Source organism: Elephas maximus, chromosome 9 (genome assembly GCF_024166365.1).
Source record: "Elephas maximus indicus isolate mEleMax1 chromosome 9, mEleMax1 primary haplotype, whole genome shotgun sequence".
In the NCBI taxonomy this organism is placed as follows: Eukaryota; Metazoa; Chordata; class Mammalia; order Proboscidea; family Elephantidae; genus Elephas; species Elephas maximus.
Window position 1 is genome coordinate 65,911,151 of NC_064827.1, and position 21,382 is coordinate 65,932,532.

General features: G+C 42.4%; 1 protein-coding gene across 7 annotated transcripts in view; it reads right to left on the reverse strand.

The window, feature by feature from the left end:
- Window positions 1–411: 411 nt before the first annotated feature.
- The window catches only part of ASTN2 (astrotactin 2), a 1,062,617-nt gene continuing 1,041,646 nt past the window's right edge, over window positions 412–21,382 (reverse strand). For 6 of the 7 annotated variants that reach the window (XM_049897085.1, XM_049897083.1, XM_049897084.1 and 3 more), the window contains one exon: window positions 412–1,243. In XM_049897085.1, the coding sequence (XP_049753042.1) occupies window positions 1,006–1,243 (238 nt within the window). In that variant the 3' untranslated portion in view covers window positions 412–1,005. Of the gene's footprint in view, window positions 1,244–13,956; window positions 13,982–21,382 lie in introns of those variants that run through there. The other variant, XM_049897086.1, reaches the window with a different exon arrangement.

A 21,382-nucleotide genomic window follows, 5' to 3' on the forward strand; every position in this document is an offset into this window, starting at 1 on the left:
TCTACTCACAGTGAAAGTGTTTTCAGCCCTTGGATAAGTTATATTTTCTTTTATCCCTGGGTTTTTGCTCAGGGTGTCTCCTCTGCCTGGAGCAAATCTCATACCTCTCCCTTCACTGTTTGGTTTATTCCTCCTTCTCCTCTGGTATTATGTATCATTTTTTTCAAGAAGCCTTCAGGACATTCCAGTTTGTCTTGCCCAACAGTAAGTCTGAAGAACCTCTGTCCCCCTGAAGAACCAAATTATTCCTCTCTAATAATACTAACTGCACTGTAAGTTCCCAGAGGACAAAAAAACTTCTCTGCCTTTAGTTGCAAGCTTAGAGCTTGGCACATAGTAGACACTCAGTAAATATTCCCCAGTAAACAAAGAAGTCCCCCAAACACATCCATCAGTAAGAAATACCACCCAAGCAGAAAGAGAGACAATAGGAATTTTTAATGCATGGAAAGTCCTGCAGGGACTATGGGCAGACCCACAGGTAGCAGGAAGAGGCAGGGGTCCTGCAAACTCAATAACGTCCAAAGGAAAAAAAAAAAAAAAGTCCTAAAGACCCAAGCTTCCTCACTGCAACAATCCTCGGGGCTTCCTTCCTGATGCTGAAGAGGTCAAACTGTCTCTTCATATCTCCTCGAGGGGTCTATGGCTGGAAGGAGGCTGACTTAGGCAGGAGGGAGAAAGAAGAGGAAGGGCTGTTTGGTCTCAACCTGAAAGCTCCTGCCCCCGGATTGACCACCATCCACGAGAAAAGGTTAAAAAGGAGAGACTTTGATAGAGCCAAATAATATCTTAGAAAAAAAAAATAAAAGAGAAATATGAATAATTTCAGTAGTTACAAAGTTCTCTGTCCACTATCCACAGGAGAAAAAGTTTGCTTTGGCCTTGCTGGCGAGCATCATCTGCCAGGCCCCTCCTCAGCTGTCCCCCAGCCCACCCAGGATCCACATGTGTTCTGCTCCCCTTCCTGTGGAGAGTCTCTGTGCTCATGGAGGGCAGCACCCTCCCTCACCGGCCCTTGGACTCCCCGTACATGTTTCGGGCCATGGACACCATCTTCTCCTCACACGTGATTTTGGTGTCCTTGAGGATGCTGTACCAGACCATGCCTGCAGGCCGGACCTCCTCACTGCGGCAGAAAAGGTAGGGCACAGTGTCCACACGGCTCTGGATGTAGGCGCTTCGCAGGAGGCTGGAGCAGTGGCTGCTCACCCTCTCCAGTCGCCGCAGGATCAGGTGGGCCTTCCTGGAAGGCAGGAGAAGAAAATGATTAAGGAAGCCAAGAATCAGGAGTTAGGTCTTTGAAGTGGTGAGTAAAGATAAACAGATAAATGAGGACTTCTTGTCCCCAACACTTCTTTACCCATTCCTGACCTAAGTGTGTCACTTCAACTACCTACTCAAAAATTACCATATAAATTGTTCTCTTCAATCATTCAGTGTGTAAAAAGTGTAAGAGAGGTATAACCTTAGATCTAGGATTTCACTTCTAAGATGTGGGAGCCCTAAAGTTAGAAGACACTAGGCTTGGGACCCTAACCAAATAGAAATTGTAATAATAATGATGAAAACAAAAGCAATCTAACAGTTAAAATTTATTGACACTTACAATGTGCTAAACATTGGGCGAAAATTTAAATATATTTTTAAATTTTATTTAATTCTCATAACACTTCTAAAGTTATTGTTTTTTTCACCTCTATTTTATAGGTGAGGAACCCAGGCCTCAGAGAAATGACATTATTTGACCAAGTTCAAACCTCAAATAAATACTGGAGTAGGACATTTGAATCTAGGCCTGGACACCCACAAAGTTCACTCCTAATTATTCTGCTTCTGTATTTCTCTGAGACTCTCATGCTTTTCTCTCCGAGTCAGGAAATTAGGAAACCTTGCCCTTCATGCTTCTCTTTAGTCAAAGCCCAAATACACCAGTCCCTAAATCATAACTTCTCTGTGTCTTATTTTTTTTATCTTATAAATGGTGTTAATGGTCTTTCCCTTACAAGGTGATGGTGAGATTAAAGACAAGAAATGTCCAAAGCCTAGTACAGGCTCAATAAATGATAGTTATTGTTTTGGATTGAATTGTGTCCTCCCAAAATATGTGTTGGAATCCTAACCCCTGCACTTGTGGATATAATCTCATTTGAGAATGAAGTTTTCTTTGTTATGTTAATGAGGTCATATTAGTGTAGGGTGTGTCTTAAACCTAATCACTTTTGAGATATGAAAAGAGCAAACTGGGCACAGACACAAGCAAGCACAAATGGAGGAAAGTAGATGCCACACGGAGATTGCCAAGGAACCGAGGAAGGCTGTGCTGTGGCTGAAGAAGCTGAGACAAGTTGTTTTTCCCAGAGCAGACAGAGAGGGAGAGAGAGATAGAAGCAGGAACTGTGAAGGAGTGGACTAAGGGGGAGGCACTGCTGGACTGGAGTACAGTGGCCGAACCTAAAGTCCTTTAAAGGTTTTGCTATGCTGATACCTTGTGAGGCTCAAAGTAAGAGAATTATCTTCTCTCAATTAAATTTCATCAGACACCAGAAAGGGTGAAGCCAAGATGACTTTAGGAGAGCCTGACCAGGTCAGACAGATACCTGTAGAAGACCTGAATGGCTGATACCTGAGTAACCTCACCCTGAGGGCTCTTATGCCCTAATGAAGGACTAATTTTTTTTCACGTGTTATCTCATTTATTTTTATTGTTGTACTTTAGATGAAGGCTTACAGAACAAACTAGCTTCTCATTAAATAATTAGTACACATATTGTTTTGTGACATTGGTTACCAAACCCATGACATGTCAACGCTCTCCCTTTTCAACCTTGGGTTCCCTATTACTAGCTTTCCTGTCCCCTCCTGCCTTCTCTTCCTTGCCCCTGGGCTGTTGTGCCCCTTAGGTCTTTTTTTGTTTTGTGGGCCTGTCTAATCTTTGGCTGAATTGAACGGCAAACCTTAGGAGTGACTTCATTACTGAGCTAAATGGGTGTCTGAGGGCCATACTCTCAGGGTTTCTCCAGTCTCTGTCAGGCCAGTAAGTCTAGTCTTTTTTTGTGAGTTAGAATTTTGTTCTATATTTTTCTCCAGCTCTGTATGGAATCCTCTATTATGATCCCTCTCAGAGCAGTCAGTGGGGGTAGCTGGGCACCATCTAGTTGTGCTGGACTCAGTCTGCTGGAGGCCATGGTACTTGTGGTCCATTAGCCCTTTGGACTAATCGTTCCCTTGTGTCTTTGGTTTTCTTCATTCTCCTGAAGAACTAATTATTAATGACTATTTTTGACTGGTGAAATGATTGGGAGTGGGAAGTTAATCCTTCAAGTACAAAAGGGCCAATGGCTAGAAGATTCAGGGGGTGGCCTGCAGTGCAATGAGTTACTTAATATGGCCTTAGTTATCTAGTGCTGCTATAATAGAAATAACACAAGTGAATGGCTTCAACATATAGAAGTTTATTCTCTCACAGTCTAGTAGGCTAGAAATCCAAATTCAGAGCACCAGCTCCAGGGGAAGACTTTCTCTCTCTGTCGGCTCTGAGGGAAGATCCTTGTAATCAACCTTTCCCAGTCCAGGAGCTTCTCAGTGCAGGGACCCTGAGTTCAGAGGATGGGCTATTCTCCTGGCTCTTGTTTCTTGGTGGTATGAGGTCCCCATGTCTCTCTGCTTGCTTCTCTCTTGTATCTCAAAAGACATTGACTTAAAAGACAACCTAATCTTGTAGATTGAGTCCTACCTCATTAACATAATTGCCACTAATCTTACCTCATTAACATCATACAGGTAGGAGGTACAACACATAGGATAATCACTTCAGATTTCAAAATGATGGATAATCACACAATACTGGGGATCATGGCCTAGCCACGTTGACACACATTTTGGGGGGACACAATTCAATCTATAACATTCCACCCCTTGGCCCCCCAAATTCATGTCCTTGCCACATGTAAAACACATTCACCCCATCTTATCAAAGCAAAAGCCTTAATTCGGCTTCAAGTCCAAAATCCAAAAAATTCCTCTTCATTTGTGAAATCTAGAATATAAGTTATCTGCTTCCAAATTACAATGGTGGAACAGGCACAAGCTAGACATTTCCATTACAAACAGGCACCAAGCAAATCAGCAGAACACATTACATCAACTCTCAAGGCTTGAAAATAATCTTCTGTTCTCTGAGACATTTAGGAAATGGCTCTGTCCTCCAGACTTTGGGTGTTGGCCAAACTCTCCAGATTCTGTGTGAATCCCTGGGCTTTAGCTCTGCCTTCCAGGCCCACTGGAATGGCAACTCTGCTCCTTCGAATTTGGGTGGCCCCATTCTCCTAGTTAATCTGAGTGGTTACTCCACCCTTTGAGATCCCAGAGGTCATGGCCCTACCCGTTATGACTGAGACAGTTCTGCTTCCTGTGTTCCTTGTCTCATCAGCTTCTGTTTCCTGGTTCCTCGGCCTCTCAGCCCCGTGGGCCTCATCACCTGTGTCTGCCTGGCTGCGGCAAGTGTTCCAAAGCTCTTTAGTGCCACTGATAAGTGTCTGAAGGCACCCCACTCCGCTGGTAAACTTTAGCCAGAAGGCACTCAGCTTTCTTGCTCAGTGCGTCAGCAAGCCTAGCTTCACTTGAGACAGCCGACTCTGCCAGGAACCCTCCTGCACAAAGGCACTCAGCTCTCTTGCTCCATGGATGGGCTCCAGCGCTATCTCCTGGTTCTTCTGCTGCTGCTTCTCTGCTGCTGCTTCTGGTCGTCTGTGCTGTCTCTAGTGTAACAGCACTCCTCACTTCCTTCTGAGTCCTCACCAGAATTGTCTTTGATGTCCATAATCCCACCAACAGTCTCTTCAAGGCAAGCTAAACTTTTACTGTTAAAAAAAAAAAAAAACCAAACCCATTGCTGTTGAATCGATTCCAACTCATAGTGACTCTATAGGACAGAGTAGAACTTGCCCTACAGGGTTTCCAAGGAGTGCCTGGTGGTTTCGAACTGCCGACCTTTTGGTTAGCAGCTGTAGCTCTTAACCACTATGCCAATTCTTCCAGGCTCTATTCATTCAGAGTTTCAAAACCGCCTCCACATTTTAGGTATCTGTTAGAGCAGCACCCCACTAGGTACCAAGTTCTTTCTTAGCTATCTAGTGCTGCTATAACAGAAATACCACAAATGAGTGGCTTCAACAAACAGAAGTTTATTCTCTCACAGTCTAGTAGACTCGAAATCCAAATTCAGGGCTCTAGCTCCAGGGGGAGGCTTTTTCCCTGTCACCTCTTTGGGAAGGTCCTGTCATCAATCTTCCCCTGGTCTAGGAGCTTCACTGGGCAGGAACCCCAGGTTCAAAGACATGCTCTGCTCCCAGCGCTGCTTTCTTGGAGGTGGTATGAGGTCCCCATGTCTCTCTGCTCACTTCTCTCTTTTATGTCTTAAAAAAGATTGACTTAAGACACAACCTAATCTTGTAGATTGAGTCCTGCATCATTAATATAACTGCCGGTAATTCCACCTCATTAACAGCATTAACAGATAGGATTGGCAACACACAGAAAAATCACATCAGATGACAAGATGGTGGGCAATCACACAATACTGGGAATCATGGCCTAGCCAAGTTGACACATATTTTGGGGGGACACGATTCAATCCATGGCCCTTCTAGCCATGGTCTTTGTGACTCTCACACAAGGATTGGGTGGGACTATGCAAATATGGTATAAGAAACATGTGATGGTTAAGGTTATGTGTCACTTTGGCTGGGCCATGATTTTCAGTGGTTTGGCAGTTATGTAATGATGTAATTTGGCAGTTATGTAATGATGTAGTCATCTTCCATCTTGTAACCTGGTGCAATTATCCTCCATTTTGTGACATGCCTTTCTCTAGAGCTGGTGCCTTAAATTCAGACTTCTAGTCTTCTAAAATGTAAATATATAAATTCCTGTTTATTAAAGCCACTAACTTGTGCTACATTCCACATTCTGATTAATGGATGTTTACAGCTGTTTCTTCTCATTTTGAGTCATGCCACATCAGCAGATGAAGGTCCCGAAAGCTTGACTGTATCCACGTCATTAAAGTTGACTCTACTTTAAGGAGGCAGCTCTTCCTCAGTCGTCTTTTGAGTGCCTTCCAACCTGAGGGGCTCATCTTCCAGGACTTTATTAGACAATGTTCTGCTGCTGTTCGTAAGGTTTTCACTGGCTAATTCTTTTCAGCAGTAGGCTGCCGGGTCCTTCTTCCTAGTCTGTCTTAGTCTGGAAGTTCAGCTGAAACCTTTCTGCCATGGGTGACCCTGATGGTATTTGAATATCGATGGCATAGCTTCCAGCATCACAGCAACACACAAGCCCCCACAGTATGACAAACTGACAGATGTGTGAGGATTGACACAGTGGCTGCAACAATGGGCTCAAGCATAAGGACTGTGAGGATGGCTTAGCACCGGGCAGTGTTTCATTCTGTTGTACATGGGGTCAATAGAAGTCAGAACTGACTTGACAGCACCTAACAACAATGACAACTTGTGCTATTTCTATTACAGCAGCACTAGCTAACTAAGAAAGCTAATAGTCTAAAGAATTATCATGATGATATTTCAGGGTTAAGGTCATACTGAATACTAATCTTAGCAAGAATCACTCTGGACTATGGTGGTCACCATTAGAAATTTATCTAGAGCCCTTTATCCAGTACCAGGGAGAGCATCAGTGAGAGAACCCATGGTTCCCTAGAAAGTTAAAGATCTTTGAGATTCTCTAGTCTAGCGTTTCTCAACAGCAGCATTATTGACATTTTGACCTGAAAAATTCTTTACTGTAGGGCTGTCTTGCAGGATGTTCAGGAGCATCCTCAACCTCTACTTACTAGATGCCAATAGAATCCCCTCACACATTATGACAATAAAAATGTCTCAAGACATTCCAAATGTCCTCCTTGGGAGAAAAATCACCCCTGGTTGAAAACCTCTGACCTAGTCTGCCCTACTCTCTTTAAAGATGTGGAAACTGAGGCTTAGAGAGGGAAAGGAAGGTCCTTTTCGTTGGTCACACCGCAAGTCAGCTTTAGTGTCAAGGGGGTCTGTCTCCATGTGGAACCAACTCTTCTGTACATCCTAGTGCCTTCAAGATGCCAAGGAATCCCGAAAGGCCAAACAAGAAGTTCTCTCCTTCTGCCCTGTCCATGCCCCTCTGAGACCCTGGGAGGGAAGGTTGTTTTATGACAACAGACCCCACAAATGGGAGACTGTGTTAGGCACTTGTGTGGCAGCTGGTAAAGGAACGGGCTTATGTGCGTATGTTTTGTGGGAACGATTTATGAGGTGCCTTTCAAAAAGTCCTCTTTGTATAGTTCACCACTTGGGTGGAATATTTCCTGAAGTGCCAAGAATTCATAGCTTCATAATCACACTCGAGTTGCTGCTCTACTCACACTCTCTCCTCTCTGGCAAATGCTACCCCAAGAGGAACTGAAGATGTTTATTTCTCACCCCTCCTTGTTTGAGTTCTTTCTCTATTCCTTAATAGAGCTACGTCCTTGGGAAATTTACTCATCATCTCTAAACCAGTTCCCTCATTTGAAAAAATGGGACTGGTGTGGGGTTAAGGGAGATAAAGTCTCCCATTGCTCATTTATTGAGCATTTATTATATGAAGAGCTCCTAGTTTGGTGGAATGATAGACAAATGGAAAATTACATCACCGGTAGCAAAAGCAATGAGAAAAAGAGGCACATAAGCTGTGGGTAAAGAGGAAGGTGTACAGCAGAGTCTTCAAAACAAACAGGAGTTAGGTAAATAAGGGAGAAAAATCGTAATAGGCAGGATAGATAAAGAATTAAAGATAATCGAATGCATAGAAATTTGGGGATTTACGGCTGGAATACAGCCTGCAAGTGGGGATTCAGTGTGATGAGACTGGAGAAATGTGCAAAAGCCAGGCCATTGGAGCATTAAAATCCAAGGACTGTTGGTATACAGTAATGTTGCAGGTTACAGACTCTAGAGTGTGACTGACGGGTTAAAATCCCAGCTTAATTACTTACTAGCAGTGTGATCTTGAACAAATTGCTTTGTCAGGTGTGCCTTACTTTCCTAACCCATGAAACGGGAATAATAACTGTACCTACCATGAAGGGCTGTTTTAACATTTAAATAAGCAACAATGGATCTATCAATTTACATAACTCCTCTGATTCTCTGTTGCTAAATCTTCAGAATCAATTGTTCATATGATGAGATGAGATGTAAATGACTGGACCCTTAATGGAGCCCTGGTGGCACAGTGGCTTAGAGCTTGGCTGATAACCAAAAGGTCAGCAGTTTGAATCTACCAGCCGCTCCTTGGAAACCCTATAGGGCAGTTCTACTCTGTCCTATAGGGTCGCTAGTAGTTGAAATAGACTCAGTGGCAACGGGTTTGGTTTGTTTTGGTTAATCTATTATAAGCCCTCAACAAATGTTATCTGTTTATTGTCTCGAGGGAAAATGGGGGTGTCATTGAAAGATTTCATGCAGGAAACTGACACTGGAGTGGATTGTTAAGAGCTATTTCTGGTTGCCTTGAGAAGAATTGAGAGAGAATAGGGAGGTGGGACTGGAAGGAAGAAACCAGGTAGAGAGCTAATGGTGTTAACCATTTCCCATCAATGTCTTTAGGAGTTTTGATTTTATTTTGTCACTGTACTTGACATAATCTTTCTGAACAAGTTTCCTCATCTATAAAAAGGTCATAATATGTTGGCCACTTCATATACTATACTCGTAACTATAGGGTTATCATGGGAATTAAATAGGTTAATACATACAAAACTCTGAGAAAAGTGGCACTGCATAAGCACTTGGCATGCTAGAAAATATAATTATCGCCACCACTATCATCATCATCATTGTTATTAGGTATCCTTTGTTTCCCAGGCTCTGGGGATTGATATGAACCAGTGTGAGCCTTACATGCCTTTATATGTCAACAGCGGGAGATAGACAAAAATATTAATAGCCTATAATTTGGGGGTTGAGTGCTACACTGGAGAACATGCAGTGTACTATAGGAATATATAAAGTTGGCACCTAATCAATTTATGGGCAGACAGTCTTCCCACAGGATGCAAGAGCTAAGCTAGATCTTCAAGATGAAACAAGTGTTTCGTGTGTATGAGAAGGCAGAGGAAAAAGCCCATCCATAATTAGAATGGAGAAAGCATAAGTCACCAGTTGTTTGAAATGGCTAGTGCAGAACATGGGTGGGAGACTGGCGAGCTTGGCAGACATCAGACCATCCAGACTCTTCTAAGCAATGCTGTAGTATTTAGATATTATTCTTTGGGAAGTGAAGAGCATTATCTGGTCTAGACAGTCACAAAAATAGACCACAAACGCAAAATGAGTTTGGAAAGGGCAGTTCCTCTGTCTCCTGCCCAAATGCTTTGTGTCCAAAGACTCAAGCATTTCCTCAGAAAAACTCCTGGAACTCAACTGAACCGAGCCTTCCTTTGTATGGATGAGACAACTGAGCTGTAGGATGAGAAAATCATTTGCCTAAGGGAACACTTAAGTTAGGAATAAAGGCAAAAGTAGAACAAGGGCTCCAGGTGGTTTAGAGCTGAGATGAGGAAGTACTTAGCTCTGGAGTCCCAGATTCAAATCCTAGGTCTGTTACTTAACATTTCTGTGGATTTTGAGCAAGTTCTTCAATACCACTAACTCTTGGTTTCCACATTGGTAAACTGAGAATAACAGCAGAGTTATGGGGAGCATGAAAAAACGTGGGTAATTTATGTAGCTCTCAGGAAATGTTAGCCATGATTCAGAATAGCATATTGTAGTGAAAAGGACAGGCTTTAGAGCCCATTAAGGCGAGTCACTCCACCCCTCTGAGCCACAATTTCCTCATTAGTAAAATGGGAATGTTGCTGTTAGCTGCCATCAAGTAAGCCCCTATGTCAGCCCCCTACCCATGCACAACAGAATGAAATACTACCCAGTCCTGTGCCATAGCCACGATCAGTGTGGACTGCATAGTTGTGAATCGTAAGGTATTTATTGGTTGATTTTCAGAAGTAGATCTCCAGGCTTTTCTTTCTTCCTAGTCCATCTTAGTCTGGAAGCTCTGCTGAAAGCTATTCAGCATCAAAGCAACACAAAAGTCTCCACTGATAGATGGGTGGTGGCTGCGCACGAAGTGCATTGGCCAGGAATCGAACCCGGGTCTCCCACATGGATGGCAAGAATTCTACTAAATCACCAATGCCCCATAAAATGGGTAGGGGTTTTAATACCTATTTAGTAGGGTTGTTGTTAGGCTGAAATGACATGACTGCCATAGACATCCAATGCAGGACCTTGTACATAATAGGCACTAAATCAACGTCAGTTTGTGTGTCTCTTGCTTCTTCTCTGCCACAGAGGATGCCTCAGCATCTTGGGTTACATTTACACAACAAAGAAAGGCAGAGTCAGAAGGTGGAGTCATGGAGAGAGGGTTGGAGGCACTCAGAGGCTAGTGAGGAGGAGGGGGAATAAGGGACACCAATGGCAAGACTGCTGGGTAATAAACTGTAGGCAATGGAGACCTATAAATCAAAGGCCAGGCTTGCCCAAGCTTTCCCTCGAGAAGGAAATCATAGGTCAGGGTGACCACTTTTCTCAAATACCAGAAATAAAATCTTCCTCATGAGAGACAGGATCCAAGCCCACAGGGTAGGAAGCAAGGGGTGAAGGAGGGACACTTCACACTAATTTATCATTGTATTAGCTGGTGAGATTGGGATAGGGATGACTTGTGAAGGAGACTCTTTCCAACATTAGGGACTCCATCTGGATGTCACTTTTCCAGGAATTGTGGAACCTTTGACCAACACGCTTCCCAGCACCATTATCCAATCAGCTGTTGACACAGTGAGCAAACACTAATTCCTAAGTGGGCTAAGGGATGGAGAAAAAAGAGGAAAGGCAGTAAGGAAACATTCTCATTGGCCTCTCTCTCCCTCCTCCCTGCCTCCTTGAATTGAGCTTAAATGTCTCTGTGTTAGCTGACCCAAAGTTTAATGCGAGCGGAGGGCATGACGTTGTTGCAAAAAAATGGAACACAACCTCCAGAAGTGAACAGGGCAGATTAAGGGAAGTAATGACTTCATTGATGCTGCCCTGGACAGGCCACATCTGGAGAATCCTGGTCACTTCTGGTAAGAGGGACATATGCAAACCCTAGCCAGACCATGATATTGAAGGGTGTCTCAAAAGGGAGCTTTCTGAGGAAGTGCTGAAAGCAGGAATGGAGTGTGTCCACTAAACAGGGGAAATGGTTATGTTGTTCTAGTAACTGAAGATAAGCAGAGGAAAAACTGAGAGTCGGGGCCAACAGTGACTACGATAGATTGAGTACCGGCTATATCCCAGAAACAGTGTATGTACAACATCATCTCGAATATGATCCTCATCACAATTCTACAGCCTGTACTTTATTCCCAGTCTACAAGTGGTAAAAGTGAATCTCAGGCTATCACTGTGATTGGACAAGGTGAGAGAATAAGAATATGGGGTCCCAGATCTCTATCCACAAAGGCACTCAAGCATTATTGACAAAGCTACTCCAAAATTAACAGAAGGCAGATTTTGACTCAAATTAATAAAATATTTAAAAGTAGAATTCTGTGGGCTCCCCACCACTAGAGGTGGTCAAATTAAGTGTGTTTTAGAAAGATGTCAAATGATGGTGAAATTGGAATTGGACCTTCAGTTCACCACTGAAACTGGTGTTACACAATTGCCAAAGCACTGATTTCCTGAGATGAGAGGACCATATTTGTTGAAGTTCCATTCATGCTTCAAAGGCCTGCTGAAATATCTTCAGGAAGTCTTCCAGATCTTCCCAGCTATCATATGCCATGTTTTCCCCTTTATTCCTGAAGTGTTTTGTTTATTCCTCTGTTGAAACTCATATTAGCTTCTATCTTGTCTTAGCTGTGTACTATCTTGGGACTCATACTGGACAGGGCACTAGTTTGACATCAGAAGACATAATTTTGAATTTGGGTTCTGACAGTTATGAGCAGTGTGACCTTGAACAATTTACCTAACTCCTCTGATTCTCTGTTGCTAAAACATTAGAATCCATTGTTCACATGATGAAACGAGATATAAATAACCGGGCCCTTAACGGAGCCCTGGCAGCACAGTGGTAAAGAGCTCAGCTACTAACCAAAACGTCACCAGCTGCTCCTTCAAAATTCTATGGGGCAGTTCTACTCTGTCCTATAGAGCTGCTCTGAGAGTCAGAATCGACTGGATGGCAATGGGTTTGGTTTGGTTTGGTTTGGTGGCCCTTAATAGATATCCAACTGATGTTTCCTACCTGCTACTTAGATTTTTTACTTAGATTGTCCATGGTTCCTCTGGTGCCAGCCTCTGACTATTTAAGAAAGGATTAATAAATGTGAATGAACTTGAACTGAGGAAATTCTCAGTCCTTAGCTGTCAGAATACAGCAGTTCTCTAGCAGGGTTCAAACAGGGAATGAAAACACACAAGAACATCATGTGACCCTTAGGACATAATCAGACCAGTGGGCAACAGGTTTATGCAGATTTACTTATAATAGCAAAAATGTTCGAAATCTAGTTCATTTTTAATAGAAGACTAAATTAATGTTTGATGCATTCAGATAATTTACATGAAAAGTAGTCTACAAAAAGATAAAATACATTTACATATGCAGCATGGGAAAAAACTTGTACGATGTATAAATACTGGAAAAAGACAGATAACATAAAGCATATAGACAATGAGGATGTGGTTGTGGAAGTAAACACATACTTAAGCCTGTGTCTGTGTTCCTGCCCATATGCATATCCCCATCCATTCCATTTCTATATCTGGAAAGATATGTGCACACTATTAACAATTTTATCTTAGGGTTGGGAATATGAAGTCAGAGATGGAAAATTTTTACTGTTTTATACATTTCTGTATCAGCTGGATGTTATAGAATGAGCAAGAATTACTTCTATAAGAAAATACAATAAAGGCATTTCCATTTTGGAAGCATGTATATATATATATAAATATATATATATATGCATAGTACAAAGCTGGTGTGATGAATCTGTGCAATGAAGTCATGGTTTTATGACTTCTCAGCAGTTCACCAGGGTTACTTTCAGAATACACCCACATCAAATTTAGCCTCAGACCATCACTACCAAACAGAAAGCCAGAATTTCAAGAACTAATACCTGGACATATACCTGCACTACTAGGTTTTATATGTGATTTGTAAGACATCCAGAGAAGATATTTACATTGGTTTCCTTTCCTTCTCCTTTCCTCACAAGAGACCATAAGACCTTCCCAAGAATTCTTCTTCTTCTGATGGTGAGAACAATTGAGACTCACCTGACCTAAAACTATTTCAGTTTGGAGCTGGTAGGGACTTGAAGACAATAACCAACCTTGCTATACCATCAATGGAGAAATTGATCCATGGGGACTATTATTATTTTACCTTTTTTCACAGGTTTATAGAATAGAAATAAGGATAGGTAGTCAGGCTAAGTACAATATTTTTCCTTTATCTTCAATTATAAGAGGTGTCATTGATTTAATAACTGCCTTTCAAGAAAAGAAATAATACAACACTTAATGTGCACATCCATTGTTAGATACATCCTGATTTCAGAAATGTTAAAATGTGTAGAAAATAAATAAATAAAAGTATATCTTAGATTCTAGGAATATGGCCTAAGAAGCTCTTGTTCCCCATGTCCTAGAAATTTCAAAAGAGTTAACCCAAGATACCTAAGGGAAATAACTAATATAATTTTGGACTGAAAGAATATACAGTGACATCCCAGACTTACTTGTTTTCAATAGGGATACCACAACTACATTTCATAGTATGTGCCAACTCATTTCAGATGGGAAAGGCTGCTTATAGTGCTATGTTGAGACCATCCCAGGTTGAAGCAAGGGCAATGATTTCTGTGATCTATTAGCCACGTCTGTCATGGAAGCAAGAAGGGTGACACCATAAATATACCATTCCTATCTTTGATAGATCAATTTCACCAAAACCAAATCTCTTTACTTCTCTTCCTCTTTTCTCCCTAATTTTATCATTTTGATCAAATATGACAGAGGACTGAGAAGCTCAAGAGTGATCAAGGATATTCTGACCAGAGCAAATTCTGGGCCCTGGCCACCAATGAGCTAAATTTTTCAAAATCTCCTAATAGAAACCTTATGGCTCAGACAGCTGGGTGTCAGCAGGTCTTCTCTGAGCAGCTGTTTGTGGTAACCTGTGGTTGTCATGGGAACCAGGCTCTGGGAGACACTGGCCTGGTAGATGTATTACACAGAGGTAAGAAACACCCTTTTATCACTAAGTTTCACGGGGTATGGGACCACAGAATCAGGGAGGAGTTGAGAACATTTGGGGGTTTGGTGGTGATAGGCCCAGAGAATCCACATAACATTCACTCCATATTAACCCTTGGGGAACTCCTGGAAGAAGCTCTTACCACCCTAGTCACCCTGGATCCCTGAGAAACAGGATACATTAGGCAGGAGGTGAAATGATGTTCTCTGGTCTTTAGGACTTTCATGGCGTGCTGGTTCCTTGACTTCTCAGCTGGAAGGGACTTTGGAGTGCAGACTTTTTATGTTACAAATGAGGCCCAGAATGGAGATGGAATTTGTCCAAGGTCACACAACAAGTGGGTGGCAAAGCTAGGACATGAACCCAGGGCTCCTGGATCCGGGGCAGTGCACTTTTCCTCTCTCTTTCATAATTTAATATTCTGCCTACTTGCTAACCCTTAAAAGGCATGGCAAATATACCCAAATTGTTCCCCCTATTTAAAATCTTTACAGGCCTTCTGGGAGAATGAACAAAGTCCTGAACAGGGCTCACAAAAGCCATCCAGATCTGACCCCTGCCAAACATTCCAGTCTTGTTTTTTTTTTTTTTTTCTTTCCTCTCGCACCTTGATCTCTCTGCTGCAACAAGATTTGTGCTTCCTGAGCGAAGCATATTCCTCACCACACCCTCACTCCTCTATGTACATGATTTTCCTTCTGATGAGAACACTCTCCCACATCTACCTGGAGAATCCTGTTCATTCTTTGATTCTAAGCATATACTTCACTATCTCGCCTTGAGCCCCAGGTTGAGATTAGCTGCTCCACCTACCGTATCTTCGTCTAGAACCTTGTCACTCAAAGTGAGCTTTTTAGATGAGCAACCCTGGCATACCTGAGAGCTGGTTAGAAGTGCAGCATCGCAGGCCCATCCCAGACTACTGAGTGAGTAAACTTAGAGTTTAACAAGGTCCCCAGGTGAGTCACATACAGATTAATGTTTGAGAGGGACTGCTCCAAATCACTCTTCCTGCTCTCACCTTTATAGCAAGCTTCATGTCACATGGTCTACTTCAATTGCCTACTGACCAGTCTTTCCCCCACTAGATACTGAGCACTGTCAGGGCAGGATCTGTCTTGTTCATTCCTGTATTTCCAGCCCCAGCGCAGGGCCTGGCACATAGGAAGTACCTTAAATGAAGTAACAAATCAATCAGTCAATCAAGTGAGGTCTCATTAAGTCTCTCAATATTTGCAAGGGACTTACATTTTTTAGAATGCTACTTGTGAGCTAGGTAGGGCTTGGAGTTCATTGAATTCAGCTCTTTCAAACTGTGATCTATAGATCCCTGGGAACCAAGGGAGACTTAAAGGACCTTTAGAGTTGGGGGGAGTTGAGGCGAAGGCCCAGCAGGTGGGCTCCTGGCCATCCACTCTAGCTTTTGCCAAATCAACTCTGCACTCACCTGGTCCACATATTTGCTTATCCAATTACCAAATTATTCAACAAGTAATTACTTAGCATCTATTTAGAAGAGTGAATAGGACATAACCAATCACTAACTCTACATCATACACATTGTAGTGGGGAAGCGAGACAATACTAAAACACAGAAGCAATATAAGATACTAAAACTAGCAAATCCGATGCAGAGGATTAAAATAAGAGTGAATGGATGGACACTCTTTAGAATATATCCTAGAGAAATAAGAGCCTTTACACGAACAGATATATGCACACCCATGTTCACTGCAGCACTGTTTACAATAGCAAAAAGGTAGAAGCAACCAAGGTGCCCATCAACAGATGAATGGGTAAATAAATTGTGATATATTCACACAATGGAATACTATGCATCGATAAAGAGCAATGATGAATCCGTAAAACATTTCATAACATGGAGGAATCTGGAAGGCATTATGCTGAGTGAAATTAGTCAGTTGCAAAAGGACAAATATCGTATGAGACCACTATTATAAAAACTCAAGAAATAATGTAAACATAAAACAAAATATTCTTTGATGGTTATGAGAGAAGGGGGAAGGAGAGGGGTATTCACTAATTAATAGAAATTAAATTTTTTTTTTTTTAAATTAGTAGTAGACAAGAACTATTTTAAGTGAAGGGAAAGACAACACACAATACAGGGGAGGTCAGCACAACTGAACTAAACCAAAAGCAAAGAAGATTCCTAAGTAAACCAAATGCTTCAAAGGCCAGCATAGCAAGGGCAGGGGTTTGGGGACCATGGTTTCAGGGACATGTAGATCAATTGGCATAATAAAATCTATTAAGAAAACATTCTGCATCCCATTTTGGAAAGTGGCATCTGGGGTCTTAAATGCTAGCAAGTGGACATCTAAGATGTGTCAATTGGTCTCAACCCACCTGGAGCAAAGGAGAATGAAGAACGCCAAAGACACAGGTAATTATGAGCCTAAGAGACAGAAAGGGCCACATAAATCAGAGACTACATCAGCCTGAGACCAGAAGAACTAGATGGTGCCCGGCTACAAACAATGACTGCCCTGACAGGGAACACTACAGAGAACCCCTGAGGGAGCAGGAGAGCAGTGGGATGCAGACCTCAAATTCTCTTAAAAAGACCAGACTTAATGGTCTGACTGAGGCTAGAAGGACCCCAGGGGTCATGGTCCTCAGACCTTCTGTTAGCTCAAGACAGGAACCATTCCCAAAGCCAATTCTTCAGACAGGGATTGGACTGGACTATAGGATAGAAAATGATACTGGTGAGGAGTGAGCTTCTTGGATCAAGCAGACACATGAGACCAGGTGGGCAACTCCTGTCTGAAGGGGAGATGAGAAGGCAGAGGGGACAGAAGCTGGCTGAATGGACACGGAAATACAGGGTGTAGAGAAGGAGTATGCTGTTTCATTAGGGGGAGAGCAACTAGGAGTATATGCCAAGGTATATATAAATTTTTGTATGAGAGACTGACTTGATTTGTAAATTTTCACTTAAAGCACAATGAAAGTTAAAAAAAAAAAAAAAGAGTGAATGCGTGGAAACGTTAGAGGATTCTCTGAGGAGGTGGGATTCCAGCTAAGACCTGGGGTTCTGTGTAAGATTTATTTACCAAAAAAAAAAAAAAAAAAAGTGTTCAACTGCTAAAATTAAAAAAAAAAAAAGGAATACCACTACACTAGCCCACCCAGATCATTTTATAGATGAGGAGACCGAGGGCCAAGGAGGGGATGAGCCCAAGGTCAAACAGTGAGCTTATAAACACTGACGGGATGGATGAAGGGAAGTGCTGGTTCAGTGGTAGAATTCTTACCTTCCATGGGGGAGACCTGGGTTCAATTCCTGGCCAAGGTACATCATGCAGAGCCACCACCATCTGTCAGTGGAAGCTTGAGTGTTGCTATGATGCCAAACAGGTTTCAGCAAAGCTTCCAGACTAAAACAGACTAGGAAAAAACACCTGGCAATCTACTTCCAAAAATCAGTCAGTGAAAACCCTATGGATCACAACAGTCCAATCTGCAACTGATCATGGGGATGGCACAGGACAGGGTAGTGTTTAATTCCATTGTGCATGGGGTGGTCACAAGTCAGTCAGGGTCAGCTTAACCAGCTGACAACAGTGAGGATGGATTAGCATGCAGCTCCCTTGGTTCCTGCCAACATCCCAGCATGGGGTGTTGGAGGAACTTCAGATCTCCTTCAGGAGGCTAGAAACACCAGAGAAGGAAAGAGCCAGGTGGCACGGTTGTGGGGGGAGATGGGAGCTGGTGGACAGTGGCTAGTGACCGGTTGACTAGAGGTTAGTGGGTTATCACAGTTTATTATGAGTGGGTTTCCATGTCTCTGTGTGTGGCCACGTGGCTGTTGAGGGAGATTTATGTCCTGGAGTGTCATAAATGGTCCCAACAGATTGTAAAGGCAAAGTCAGGAGTGAAACTCTGGCTTAGCTTCCACCCTAACTCCCTGAGCCCTGTGGGAAAGCCCAATAAAGTGGAATGCCTCTCCCAGTCCACAGGCAAGATAGCCGCTGAGATTACTTGAGCAGCAGCTTTCATCTGGGGCTCTGTCCTTCTGCCTGCCTGCCTCTTCTTTCAGCCTTTATCTAAAAAACCTTCCTTTCATGTGAGAGGGAGAAAGTTATAGTCTAAGACCTAACAGAACTGATAAGGCCCACCTCAGGGAAAGCTCCCTTTTATTCCTTGACCAAGGTCTCATCTGCTCCCTCCAGGGCCTCAAATACTTAGAGGGCTCTAGCAGAGTGTTGTAAAGGCTCAGAGCGAGAGTGCAAAGAGAATCAGCCTCCATATCAAACTCAGTGCAACTCCAAACACGAACCTTTAAGTTGACTCCGATGCATGGTGACCCCATCTGTTACAGAACAGAACTGCACTCCGTAGGGCTTTCTTGGCTGTAATCTTTATAGAAGCAGATCACCAGGCCTTTTCTTCCAGGTCACTGCTGAGTGATTTTGAACCACCAACCTTTAAGGTTTCCCCCCAAAAAACCCATGGCTGTTGAGTCAATTCTGACTCATAGCAACCCCATTGGGTTTCCAAGGTTGTAAATCTTTTTTTCATATATATATATATAATTTTTATTGTGCTTTAAGTGAAAGTTTACAAATCGAGTCAGTCTCTCACATAAAAACTTATATACGCCTTGCTACACACTCCCAATTACTCTCCCCTCAGTGAGACAGCCCACTCTCTCCCTCCACTCTCTCTTTTCGTGTCCATTTTGCCAGCTTCTAACCCCCTCTACCCTCTCAACTCCCCTCTAGGCAGGAGATGCCAACATAGTCTCAAGTGTCCACCTGATCCAAGAAGTTCACTCCTCACCAGCATCCCTCTTCAACACATTGTGCAGTCCAATCTATGTCTGAAGAGTTGGCTTTGGGAATGGTTCCTGTCCTGGGCCAGCAGAAGGTCAGGGGGCCATGACCACCGGGGTCCTTCTAGTCTCAGTCAGACCATTAAGTCTAGAATTTTATGAGAATTTGGGCTGTGCATCCTACTGCTCTCCTGCTCCCTCAGGGGTTCTCTGTCGTGTTCCTGTCAGGGCAGTCATTGGTTGTAGTCGGGCACCATCTAGTTCTTCTGGTCTCAGGATGATGTAGTCTCTGGTTCATGTGGCCCTTTCTGTCTCTTGGGCTCATAATTGCCTTGTGTCCTTGGTGTTCTTCATTCTCCTTTGATTCATGTGGGTTGAGACCAACTGATGCATCTCAGATGGCTGCTTGCTATCGTTTAAGACCCCAGGCGCCACCTTTCAAAGTAGGATGCAGAATATTTTCTTAATAGATTTTATTATGCCAATTGACTTAGATGTTGCCAGAAATCATGGTCCCCAAACTCCTGCCCCTGCTACACTGGCCTTCGAAGCATTCAGTTTATTCAGGAAACTACTTTGCTTTTGGTTTAGTCCGGTTGTGCTGACCTCCTATTGTGTGTTGTCTTTCCCTTCACCTAAAGTAGTTCTTATCTACCAACTAATTAGTAAATACCCCTCTCCTACCCTCCCACCCTCCCTCCTCTCGTAACCACAAAAGAATGTTTTCTTCTCAGTTTAAACTATTTCTCAAGTTCTTATAATAGTGGTCTTATACAATATTTGTCCTTTTGCAACTGACTAATTTCACACAGCATAATGCCTTCCACGTTCCTTCATCTTATGAAATAATTCACAGGTTCCTCACTGTTCTTTATCGATGCCTAGTATTCCATTGTGTGAATATATCGTAATTTATTTATCCATTCATCCGTTGATGGGCACCTTGGTTGCTTCCATGTTTTTACTATTGTAAACAAAGTGCTGCAATAAACATGGGTGTGCATGTATCTGTTTGTGTAAAGGCTCTTATTTCTCTAGGATATATTCTGAGGAGTGGGATTGCTGGATAGTATGGTAGTTCTATTTCCAGCTTTTTAAGGAAGCGCCAAATCGATTTCCAAAGTGGTTGTACAATTTGACATGCCCACCAGCAGTGTAGAAGTGTTCCAATCTCTCCACAGCCTCTTCAACATTTATTATTTTGTGTTTTTTGGGTTAAAGCCAGCCTTGTTGGAGTAAGATGAAATCTCATTATAGTTTTGATCTGCATTTCTCTAATGGCTAATGATCATGAACATTTCCTCATGTATCTGTTAGCTTCCTGAATGTCTTCTTTAGTGAAGTGTCTATTCATATCTTTTGCCCATTTTTTAATCAGGTTATTTGTCTTTTTGTAGTTGAGTTTTTGCAGTATCATCAGACGCTGATCGGAAGTGTCAGAGTTAAAAACTTTTTCCTAATCTGTGGTAGTCTTTTTAATCTTTTGGTGAAGCCTTTGGATGCGCATAGGTGTTTGATTTTTAGGAGCTCTCAGTTATCTAGGTTTTCTTCTGCTTCTTAATAATGTTTTGTATACTGTTTATACCATGTATAAGGGTTCCTAACGTTGTCCCTATTTTTTCTTCCGTGATCTTTATTGTTTCAGATTTTGTATTTAGCTCTTTGATCCATTTTGAGTTAGTTTTTGTGCATGGAATGAGGTATGGGACTTGTTTCATTTTTTTGCAGATGGATATCCAGTTATGCCAGCACCATTTGTTAAAAAGACTCTTTTCCCCTATTTAACTGTTTCGGGGCCTTTGTCAAATATCAGCTGCTCATATGTGGATGGATTTATGTCTGGATTCTTAATTCTGTTCCACTGGTCTACATATCTGTTGTTGTACCAGTATCAGGCTGTTTTGACTACTGCGGCGGCATTATAATAGGTTCTAAAATCAGGTAAGGTAAGGCCTGCCACTTTGTTCTTCTTTTTCAGTAATGCCTTATTTATCCGGGGCCTCTTTCACTTCCATATGAAGTTGGTGATTTGTTTCTCCATTTCATTAAATAATGTTATTGGGATTTGGATCGGAATTGCATTAAATGTATAGATTGCTTTTGGTAGAATAGACATTTTTATAATGTTAAGTCTTCCTATCCATGAGCAAGGTATGTTTTTCCACTTATGTAAGTCTCTTTTGGTTTCTTGCAGAAGTGTACTGTAGTTTTCTTTGTATAAGT